This window comes from Gobius niger, assembly GCF_951799975.1.
Source record: "Gobius niger genome assembly, chromosome: 24".
Lineage (NCBI taxonomy): Eukaryota > Metazoa > Chordata > Actinopteri > Gobiiformes > Gobiidae > Gobius > Gobius niger.
In genome coordinates this window covers 12,096,484-12,108,725 of record NC_136875.1, presented here as the reverse complement: position 1 = coordinate 12,108,725, position 12,242 = coordinate 12,096,484, and the positions used below count along the sequence as shown (strand labels likewise).

General features: G+C 43.0%; 1 protein-coding gene across 1 annotated transcript; it reads right to left on the bottom strand.

The window, feature by feature from the left end:
* Nucleotides 1-5,564: 5,564 nt before the first annotated feature.
* Nucleotides 5,565-11,620, bottom strand: LOC306982463 (E3 ubiquitin-protein ligase TRIM35-like; the record flags this gene model as incomplete). Its single annotated transcript, XM_079582398.1, has 4 exons — nt 10,243-11,620; nt 6,981-7,129; nt 5,838-6,900; nt 5,565-5,597 (listed from the first exon to the last, which is right to left on the bottom strand). Exons 1-4 carry the CDS (start codon nt 11,575-11,577, stop codon nt 5,565-5,567), a joined length of 2,580 nt encoding a protein of 859 aa, XP_079438524.1. The 5' UTR covers nt 11,578-11,620.
* Nucleotides 11,621-12,242: the final 622 nt, after the last annotated feature.

Sequence of the window (12,242 nt, the reverse complement as noted above, 5' to 3'; positions counted from 1 at the left end):
GGGAGGGAGTGATTGGGAGGAACGGCCTCCCCGATCTGAACCCGAGTGGTGTTCTGTTTTTGGACTTCTGTGCTAGTCACGGTTTGTCCATAACGAACACTATGTTCGAGCACAAGGGTGTCCATAAGTGCACGTGGCACCAGGACACCCTAGGCAGGAGGTCGATGATCGACTTTGTAGTTGTGTCGTCTGACCTCCGGCCGCGTGTCTCGGACACTCGGGTAAAGAGAGGGGCTGAGCTGGTGGTGAGCTGGATCCGCTGGCAGGGGAGGAAGCCGGTCAGACCTGGCAGGCCCAAGCGTGTCCCTCTGTCAGTGGGGTCTTCAACTCCCACCTCCGGAAGAGCTTCACCCAGATTCCGAGGGAGGCGGGGGACATGGAGTCCGAGTGGACCCTGTTCTCCTCCTCCATTGTCGATGCGGCTGCTCGTAGTTGTGGCCATAAGGTCTCTGGTGCCTGTCGCGGCGGCAATCCCCGAACCCGGTGGTGGCGCCCGGAAGTAAGGGATGCCGTCAAGCTGAAGAAGGAGTCCTACCTGGCCTTGTTGGCTTGTGGGACTCCTGAGGCAGCTGAGAGGTACCGGCAGGCCAAGCGTGCTGCGGCTCGTGCGGTCACAGAGGCAAAAACTTGGGTCTGGGAGGAGTTCGGAGAAGCCATGGAGGAAGACTATCGGTCGGCCTCGAAGAGATTCTGGCAAACCATCCGGCGCCTCAGGAGGGGGAAGCAGTGCTTCACCAACACTGTTTACAGTGCGGGTGGGGGGCTGCTGACCTCGACTGGGGATGTCGTCGGACGGTGGAAGGAGTACTTCGAGGACCTCCTCAATCCCGCCGTCACGTCTTCCGATGGGGAAGCAGAGGCTGGGGACTCGGAGGTGGGCTCACCCATCACCGGGGCTGAAGTCACCGAGGTGGTGAGAAAGCTCCTCGGTGGCAAGGCTCCGGGGGTGGATGAGATTCGCCCTGAGTACCTTAAGTCTCTGGATGTTGTAGGACTGTCTTGGCTGACACGTCTCTGCAACATCGCGTGGCGGTCGGGGACAGTGCCCCTGGATTGGCAGACCGGGGTGGTGGTCCCTCTCTTTAACCTGTTCAGGACCGCCGTCCCTGATCAGGGACTGATTCCAGTTCCATTTACTTGCATACAGTATTTAGGAAAATTATATTTCGACCAATATAGACATGTGGCACAGATTTTTAAACAGGCAATTCCCCCCAAAACATCTATTCCAGTCATGGAACACCATCACATAAATCAAAGCATTAATTAAGGACAGAAAAATAAAAAGAAACATGAAAATCGAGCATTAAAATTAAGCATTTGGTCCAAAATACTCAAGTAAAATATAATTCAACAAAAATTTCAACAAAATACTGTTTTTGGAAAATTTGGATCATTATTTTCAATTATCACGGTCAGAAATTACCTAAAAATACTCCACAAGTGGGCTCCGGGGGTGGATGAGATTCGTCCTGAGTACCTTAAGTCTCTGGATGTTGTAGGACTGTCTTGGCTGACACGTCTCTGCAACATCGCGTGGCGGTCGGGGACAGTACCCCTGGATTGGCAAACCGGGGTGATGGTCCCTCTCTTTAAGAAGGGGGACCGGAGGGTGTGTTCCAATTCCAGAGGGATCACCCTCCTTAGCCTCCCCAGTAAGGTCTACTCCGGGGTGCTGGAGAGGAGGATCCGGCCGATAGTTGAACCTCGGATCCAGGAGTAACAATGCGGTTTTCGTCCTGGTCGTGGCACACTGGACCAGCTCTATACCCTCCGTCGGGTGCTCGAGGGTTCGTGGGAGTTCGCCCAACCAGTCCACATGTGTTTTGTGGATCTGGAGAAGGCGTTCGACCGTGTCCCTCGTGGTGCCCTGTGGGGGTTGCTCCGGGAGTATGGGGTCTGGGGCCCTCTGCTAAGGGCTGTCCGTTCCCTGTATGACCGCAGCAGGAGCTTGGTTCGCATTGCCGGCAATAAGTCAGACCTGTTCCCGGTGCGTGTTGGGCTCCGCCAGGGCTGCCCTTTGTCACCGGTTCTGTTCATTACCTTTATGGACAGAATTTCTAGGCGCAGCCAGGGGCCGGAGGGCGTCCGGTTTGGGAGCCTCAGGATCTCATCTCTGCTGTTTGCAGATGATGTTGTTCTGATGGCTTCAACGAACCAGGACCTCCAGCTGCTCTGGGGCGGTTTGCAGCCGAGTGTGTAGCGGCCGGGATGAGGATCAGCACCTCCAAATCTGAGGCCATGGTTCTCCACCGGAAAAAGGTGGTTTCCCCTCTTCAGGTCGGTGGGGAGTCCTTACCTCAAGTGGAGGAGTTCAAGTATCTCGGGGTCTTGTTCTCAGTGAGGGACGGATGGAGCGTGAGATCGACAGACGGATCGGTGCGGCGTCAGCAGTGATGCGGTCGCTGTATCGGTCTGTCGTGGTGAAGAGGGAGCTGAGTCAGGGCAAAGCTCTCGATTTACCGATCGATCTACGTTCCCGCCCTCACCTATGGTCATGAGATTTGGGTCATGACCGAAAGGACAAGATCGCGAATACAAGCGGCCGAAATGAGTTTCCTTCGCAGGGTGGCTGGGCGCACCCTTCGAGATCGGGTGAGGAGCTCAGTTACCCGGGAGGAGCTCGGAGTAGAGGCGCTGCTCCTTCACGTCGAAAGGAGCCAGCTGAGGTGGCTACGGCATCTGTTCCGGATACCTCCTGGTCGCCTCCCGCGGGAGGTGTTCCAGGCATGTCCTAGTGGGACAAGGCCTCGTGGAAGACCCAGGGCACGCTGGTGGGACTATGTCTCCGAGCTGGCCTGGTGTCGCATCGGGGTCCCCCCAGAACAGCTGGAGGAGGTGTGTGTGGATCGGGAAGTTTGGGCATCTCTGCTGAGACTGCTGCCCCCGCGACCCGGCCCCGGATAAAGCGGAAGAAAATGGATGGATGGAGAATAGAAACATTGTATCAACCAAAGTTATAGTTATGTGGCTCTGTAGTCAGAGAGTGAGACAGCTGCCTGGCTCCCATTGGGGAGAGATGGGAACCAGGCAGCTGTCAATGCAAATACTGAAGGTGGGGATTTGGATAAATTGGATTTAGAGCCAATGAATAGTATTTCACTTTGGTTATCGTTGATTTTGAGTGTGTTTGCCTATATCCAAGCTGTAATGGCCTGTAAACAGTTGGTTATAGTGGGGCGGGTGGATCCGGGTTTTGAGGACAGAAAAAGTTGAGTATCTTCAGCATAACAATGGAACTGAATACTAAAGTAGCCAAAAATATTGCAGAGGGGAAGAATTACAAACAGAAGTGGACCTAAAGCTGATCCTTGGGGAACCCTGTGATATGATTGAAAAGCCATCATTTGTGAAGTGTAAACCTCCGTCTGTGTGATTCTGTCTCTGCACTGACTGAGGTGTGTCTTAAAAGGCGGTGCTGAAGTATTAGATCCTTTGCAATGAATCATAAATAGCTTAGAAACCGGTCTGTCAAAATCACTGGATTCTTTTACGCACCTTGTTTTTTATGTGTTCACTGAGCAAAATGTAGCAGCTTCATTGATCAAAACGTGTAACTTATTTAAAGTAATGTTTTAGAATAATTAACCTCAACTCTAAGACCATTCAGCTGTACAGTTCAACAAGTCACAAAATCAGTTTGGAGGGTGAGGCTTTTTACTTAATGACTGAAAGTTTGCAGGATTATTCCTCACTACAAACTCTGCATAAAATACCTTTGTGTCCTTGGGAAACTCTCTTCATACACATCACCATTAAATGCATACCTATACACACCACAGTCATTGCCCAACATGTTACGAGTGAAAATGATAGATTTGGGTAAGACAAAGGTCCCCCTATAAAATGCACAGACACATTGATGTAAAAATTGATGTACAATGTTAATTTTTACAGATGTTGTTGACCTGAAATATATGTCCAAGTGGTGGTATTTTTATAGGCTCAGAGTGTGTTGTGGTTCCACCTATCTACTGCAGCTGTGGACCTTTATTTTCATAAAAGGATAAAGAAAATGATTATTTTATTCAGTACTGTAGCTGACCACTTGCCAATACTGGCACTGATAGTCATACACATTTTTCTGGCATTTTTTTGCCATAACTGTTAATATACATATGTTTGTTTTTGTCACTGCTGATTGTGATGTTTTTCTGTATTCCTCTATTTGATTCATCCATGTCTTTCTTTCCTCTTAAAGTCATTATTCATGTCATTGAAGACGCCTTTATTCTGTCATTACCTGTTCAAAACTCTCTACACCTTATGCTTGAACACTGGAACACATGAATTTATCCACTGTGGGATCAATAACTTCTCTCTTAAATGCTGCCATCTAGTGGTGAACCAAAGACATACACAAATACAGTTCACGGGGTTTGTGAAAAGTTCGGTCTTCCTCAAGGATGACCTTTAATGCTGATCTGTGCAGTTCAGTAATGTGTGTTTCATTCTTGTGTTTTGGTCCAGGTGAGAGAAAACTAAATCAAAAGTGTCATAAAGGCCAAGTGGAGTATTTCTTATACCGGCCAATGAGATCTGAACATGATCAATGATGGACAGTCTATAAAAGGCGGCTCCTGCTACAACATCTCATCCTCTGTAAGAGAATTACAGAAAATTCACAAATGTTGAAAATGATCTTTATTCAGAATTACAGTCCACAAAGTTGAGTTGAAAGACATTTTTCTTTTTTATTCTAGTCTACTGTACAGCTCTGGCTTGCCTTCCTTCTTATTTGACAGTACAGGCCGGGCCCCTTAACAACAGTGACTTGTAATGATTAATACAATGAATAGTGAACGTGCAGCATTGAGGTCCAAAAACTGCAATTACTGAGTGGAAAATATTATAACTATAAAGATGGTGTTGAAAATGTATTAATCAGTTAGACAAAGCAGTTGACAACAATTCACATACAGTGTTGGAGAAACCTTTCACAAAAACTCTATCACTGTGATACATATTCTCTATTAATGTTGTGAATTCACCTGTGGTCCAACGACATGTTTCTTTCATTATATTTCATCACATTTGTGTAAAACAAATACATTCACATGTGTTAGAACTGATTTCTTTACAGCCTTTCACCCATGCAAATTAAAATCAGTGACATTTTTTTTAGATCAATTATTTCTAAAGCTCAAAACCAGCTTTAGTTCATGAAAAACAAACACCACAATTAACATTTAGTTCCCTTAGATACTTATTACAGACAGGTTTTATATTTATTTAAATGCACGACAAGTTTATCTCCTTAACCCCCACCTGAACCAAAAACCTTTTCTCCAGTTTGGCTTTACCCAAATCTCAAAGCTTCTTGACAACAAAGCGACAAAAAGACGATGAAAAAGTGACACAAATGCTGCGAAAATGCAACAAAAAAAAGCCTCAATGGAGCAACAGAAAAGCGACAAAAATGAAACAAAAGAACGACGACTGATGCGATAAATGATACAGTGTTTATGTTCACAAAGTTTCTGCAGATCACATGTACAGTATGTCGAGGAAATATTCATCACAAATCTTAGTGTTAGTCATTACAGTTACATTCATTTCAATATTCAGCTTTCTGTTAAAGGCCCTTCACCTAAAGTCTGTCAAAGATTCAGAAAGATTGAAACCCTTCAGATAAGAGCCACAAGTATCTTTTTCACTAGTTTTGCCTCATTCGTCTTAAGTCAGATTTCCTGTGGTAGGATTCTGATCGGGTATTTACCTTTGATAAGGAAAAACGGGCGCAGTTTCTTCCTACTGATCTGTGTGATTGTGTGAATGTGAGTGTTTGAGTCTAAGTCATGAAAACTCACTTCACGTTTGTCAAAGTCGAGACAAACTCTGATCTTTTGAGTTTTTGAGACGAGATTGAGAGAAATATGTTCATTTTTATGTCGTGCTTTATATTTACCATCTGAGAATCCCATAACCCACACCTCAACATCCTCTACCTTGCCTCCCTCCTCATATGGATCAGTTGCAACTCCAAGGACCCACTTCTCATTGTCTCCCACGTCCACGTCCCAACTGTGAGAACCAGAGTCAAACACCTCAGATCCACACACTGCGCCTACATCGTCCTCAGGTGACTCTTGGTCTGATTCTTTCTCTTTAAATGTAAAACTGGTCAGATCGTCCGACAGAACTACAGCTTTGACGCTGTTTGGATCCAGGATGACAGGAGTGAACTGCACCAGCCTCTTCATGTTGGTCCAGATGTTGAAGGTCAGGTTGCCCAGATGTTTGGCCTGGTCTATCAGATCTCCTGCTCTCACCTGTGGCTCCTCCTCCAGCAGGGGGCAGCGCTGCACTCTCTCCACTGCAGCCTTGTATTTGAGCAGGAAGGAGACGTCTGGCGCTCTGAGCTGCTCCTCTGTGGCTCTGATGCTTTCTGACAGAGCTTCTATCTCTCTGCTCACGGGCGCCATCTTGTCCTTCATCCTCTGAGTCTTCTGCTCCTCTTCCTCCCTCAGAGCCTTCATCCGGGACTCCTCTTCCTCCACAAGAAACTGGTGAAGCTTCTTGAACTCAGTCTGGATCTGTCGCTCTGTTTGATTGACCTGGTCTTTAATACGATCTGCTATTTCCACAAACTCCTCTTTAAGATCCTTGGCCTTTTGTAGGTTTTCTTTCAAAGGCAGGAGAGACTTGTCCAGCTCGTCTCTCAGATCCTTAGCTGCTTCTACTATGGGCCTAAAGCGGTGGCCTTCATGGACTTTGGAGTCTCGACACACCACACAGACCGGCTGCTGGTCAGTCAGACAGAACAGTTTGAGTCTCTCTGAGTGCACTCCACACTCCTGCTCTTCTGGAGTCTTCTGCTCTCCTTGCTGGACATAGGCCTCACACAGGTTTCTCAGAGCCAGGTTTAGAGGCGGGTCACTCCTGGAGGATCTTCTCTTACTGGGTGCTGCTGCCGGATGCTCTCTCATCGAATGCAATTTCTCCATCTGTGAGATCAATAAAGTACCATCTTATCTTATCAAACCGGACAGTCCCGTGTGGGCTTCTCCCTCCACCAGCTCTTCAGACAGTCTTTACAAAAGCTGTGGCTGCAGGACAGAACCACAGGCTCCTTAAACACCTCCTTACAGATCGGACAGGAGAGATCCTCTTCAGAACGAGAAGCCATGATTTATAAAGTAAAAATAAGCTTAGACGTGTTTCCCTTGCTGTCGTGTGACCAGGAAGGCTGTGTGTTTCTGTCTCTGCTTTGACCAAGGCGGAGCCGACATTCCTGCTTCTCTGGGCGCCTCACCATGTTAGTGGAGCAAAAAGGAGCTCCAGCCAATCAGGAGCCAGGTTCCAAGTCCAAGTGCTTTTGTGGGCGGAGTAAAGTGAAACATGAGAGCACAAAAGTCAATGAAACAAGTAGATTACTGGCATGACCTACTGTTACGTAAAACTGTTTTTTAACCCCTTAACTCCCACCTGAACCGAGCACATTTTCTCCAGTTTGGCTTTACCCCAATCCAGCTTCTGGAAAAAAGCTGTGAAAATAGCGACAGAACTGAGACAAAAACAATGATGAAGATGTGTCAAAAAACAGACAAAAAATTACAAAAATGTGACAAAAATATGACAAAAAAATGACAGAAAGTGACTAAAAAATGGCGAAAAAATTTACAAAAAATAACGACAAAATGATGAAAAAGTGGCAAAAATGTCACATAAAAGTTGCCAAAAAAGGACAAAAAATTGACAAAAAATTGACCAAAAAATGACAAAAAAATGACAAAAAATTGACAAAAAATTGACAAAAAAATGATGAAAAAGTGGAAAAAAATTGACAAAAAATTGACAAAAAATTGACAAAAAAATGACAAAAAAATGACAAAAAATTGACAAAAAATGGACAAAAAAATGACAAAAAATGACAAAAAATTGACAAAAAAAGGACAAAAAATTGACAAAAAAAGGACAAAAAATTGACAAAAAAGGACAAAAAAAGACAAAAAATTGACAAAAAAATGACAAAAAAATGACAAAAAAATGACAAAAAAATAACAAAAAAATGACAAAAAATTTACAAAAAATGATGAAAAAGTGGAAAAAAATTGACAAAAAATTGACAACAAATGAGAAAAAACCCACAAAAAAATGACAAAAAATTGACAAAAAATGATGAAAAAATGATGAAAAAGTGGAAAAAAATTGACAAAAAATTGACAAAAAATTGACAAAAAATTGACAAAAAATTGACAAAAAAATGACAAAAAAATGACAAAAAATTGACAAAAAAAGGACAAAAAATGACAAAAAATTGACAAAAAAATGACAAAAAAATGACAAAAAATGACAAAAAATGACAAAAAAAATGACCAAAAAATGACAAAAAATGACAAAAAAATGACAAAAAAATGACAAAAAAATGATGAAAAAATGATGAAAAAAATGATGAAAAAAATGATGAAAAAGTGGAAAAAAATTGGCAAATTTGACAAAAAATGTACTATTTGACAAACGATTAACAAAAAAGTTACAATAATGAGTTGAAAACCCCCCTAAAATCTGATGCCGTGAGGAAAAAGATCCATTTAGATGGGTTTTTTGTAGATCTTAGCTTTCAAATGAGGCGTTACACTGGCCTACAGGAATTGGGTAAAGCTGAACTGGAGAAAATGCTCTCGGTTCAGGCGGGAGTTAAGAGGTTAATGATGCAAACTGGAAAAAGAGACGACATTATTTTGTTTGAGTTAAATTGTTTACTTGTTTGTTTTTCCTGTCGGGGCTGCACTTGTGTTCTTGAACTGGTTGTTGTCAAAAGATCAGATAGAGAGAAGGGGGTAATGCTGTTCTACTAAATCAATATCAGTCAGCATTTGCCCCCCCCAAAAGAATCAAGGAATTCCTTTTATTTTTCCAGTGTTGTTTACAGTAAGCCTGTTTAATATTTCACCACCTAATGCCAATGACCCGGTTTGACTCTCCCCACGTGAGAGACGGGAAAAAGAAAGTAAAACAAAGTTGGGCTCTGCCACAAATACTGACAACACTAAACAATGAATGAGGCTTGATGGGAATCCCCTTGAAAACCCCCTGACACAGATAAAGACCTGAAAGAGAAACAATCACTCCTTTCACCATCTCAGTTCTTTATTAGTCAGTATACACATCATTTACAACAATCATTAACATCAGAAGTAATTATTTAAATATAAACGGCTGCTTTACAATGTTTTTTATTGATATGTTTTGTTAACACTTTACATTACGGGCCGGTAAGTCCTTGGTACTTACAGTGGAAATTCTAGGAAATTACAAATATCAAGATCTACAAAACCCATCTAAATGGATCTTTTTCCTCACGGCATCAGATTTTTGGGGGGGTTTTCAACTCATTATAGTAACTTTTTTGTTAATCGTTTGTCAAATAGTACATTTTTTGTCAAATTTGCCAATTTTTTTCCACTTTTTCATCATTTTTTTGTCAATTTTTTGTCATTTTTTTGTCATTTTTTTGTCATTTTTTTGTCCATTTTTTGTCATTTTTTGGTCATTTTTTGGTCCATTTTTTGTCATTTTTTTTGTCATTTTTTTTGTCATTTTTTTGTCAATTTTTTGTCAATTTTTTGTCAATTTTTTTCCCCTTTTTCATCATTTTTTTGTCCATTTTTTGTCATTTTTTTTGTCATTTTTTGACAAAAAAAGTGAGAAAAATTTGACGAAAAAAAATTAAAAAAAATGACGAAAAAATTATGAAAAAGTTGCAAAAATGTCACAAAAATCTTTGAAAAAATTACAAAAATGTGACAAAAAAAATGACAAAGTGACTAAAAAATGGCGAAAAAAATTACAAAAAATGACGAAAAAGTGGCAAAAATGTCACAAAAAATTGACAAAAAAGGACAAAAAAAATATTACTAAAAATGACAAAAAATGTACAAAAAAAGTGATGAAAAAGTGGAAAAAATTTCACAAAAATGACACAAACCCCCCCCCAAAAAAGACCAAAAAAAGGACAAAAAATGACAAAAAAAATACAAAAATGTGACAATAATTTGATGAAACATGGACGAAAAAATGACTAATAAAATGACACAAAAAAGTGATAGAAAATTGACAAAAAGTTGAGGAAAAAATGACAAGTGACAAAGAATTACCAAAAAAAATGAGTTACAAAAATGAGTTGAATACCCAACAAAAAAATGATGGAATAAAAATCTGATGACGTGAGGACAAAGATCCTCTCGGTTCAGGCGGGAGTTAAGAGGTTATTATGTTTGGTAACTCCGCCCACTTTACTGGCAGAATCTTTACCGGGCGTTTACTCGCGGTGACAAAGCATGGGAACAGTTTCTTCTGAGTGATATTTGTGAACGAGTGAATGTGAGTGTTAGAGTCCAGCTCATAAAAACTCACTTTGTGCTCGTCGCTCTCAAGACACACTCTGATCTTTAAAGGATGCAAGTCTAGATTGAGAAAAGTAGATGTTGTGGAAGAATCCGCTGAATATTTACCGTTTAAGAACGTTAAGACCCAGAATTCCACATCCTCTGGCTTCCCTGTGGGATCTGTTGTGACGCCAAGTTCCCACATGCTGTTGTTTCCCAGCTCAACGCTCCATCTGTGGAAACCCGAGACGAAGCCCTCGGAGCTTGAAACAAACGCCATGCCCTCCTTAACCTTTGCTGCTTGTTTCTGTGCTCGAAAACTGGTCAGATCGTCTGAGAAAACGGCATTGTTCGCGGTGAGAGGATCCAGGATGACGGGAGTGAACTGAGCCAGCTTCTTCATGTTGGTCCAGATGTTGAAGGTCAGGTTGCCCAGATGTTTGGCCTGGTCGATCAGAGCTCCTGGGCCCTGCTGTGGCTCGTCCTCCAGCAGGGGGCAGCGCTGCACTCTCTCCACTGCAGCCTTGTATTGGAGCAGGAAGGAGACGTCTGGCGCTCTGAGCTGCTCCTCTGTGGCTCTGATGCTTTCTGACAGAGCTTCTATCTCTCTGCTCACGGCCGCCATCTTGTCCTTCATCCTCTGAGTCTTCTGCTCCGCCTCCTCCCTCAGAGCTTTGACTCGAAGCTCCTGTTGCTCGGAAAGAAACTTGTGCAGTTTCAGAAACTGTTTTTCAATCTGCTTCTCCGTGTAGAGGGCCTGCTTTTTGATATAGCCCGCTTTTCCCTCAAACTCCCCTTTAAGATCCTTGGCCTTTTGTAGGTTTTCTTTCAAAGGCAGGAGAGACTTGTCCAGCTCGTCTCTCAGATCCAGAGCTGCTTCATCTATGGGCCTAAAGCGGTGGCCTTCATGGACTTTGGAGTCTCGACACACCACACAGACCGGCTGCTGGTCAGTCAGACAGAACAGTTTGAGTCTCTCTGAGTGCACTCCACACTCCTGCTCTTCTGGAGTCTTCTGCTCTCTTTGCCGGACATAGGCCTCACACAGGTTTCTCAGAGCCAGGTTTCGTGGCGGGTCACTCCTGGAGGATCTTCTCTTACAAACCGGACAGTCCAGTGTGGGCTTCTTTGTCCACCAGCTGCTCAGACAGTCTTTACAAAAACTGTGGCTGCAATATAGAACCACTGGCTCCTTAAAAACGTCCTGACAGACCGGACAGGAGAGGTCCTGCGGGGGAAAATCCATGATTTATCAAGTGAGAACGAGAACAAGCATGCGTCCGTGTCCACAGCTGTCATGTCTCTGCGATGTTTGTCTGCTTTTGGTTTTGCCTCCACCGAGGTGTGACTTAAAAGGGAAAGCAAAAGCACTTTTAATAATACAATTCTTGTCACGTCTTGTCAATGAGTCACAAACTGGTCTGTGAAGAACACTGGCTTTAATCATGGGGTTTTATGAATAGCCACTGGTCGGGTTTATCCACCTTTAAAAAATTCCCCATCAAAACTGCTGTTACAAGAAGTGCTGTATATTGTGGCGTGATACTCAGTTACTGGGACGGAAAAACAGCCCTGGACTCTGACTAGCCTGGCCCAAATTAGCGTAATTGTGACTTCCACATATTTTAACCTCTTACCCCCCGCCTTAACATTAACGAGTGCATTTTCCCCAGTTCGGCTTTTTATTATTATTTTTTTGACTGGCATCATCAGCAAAAAGAACGGGAAAGGTGGTCGTGGAAACAGAAGCAAAATCATTCATATAAATAATAATGGTCCCAAAATTGAACCTTGTGGTGCACCATACTCCACGGAGTATGCTGGATTTTTGTCACTTTTTTGCTGGATTTTTGTCTTTTTTCCTGGATTTTTGTCATTTTTTCTGGATTTTTGTCATTTTTTTCTGGATTT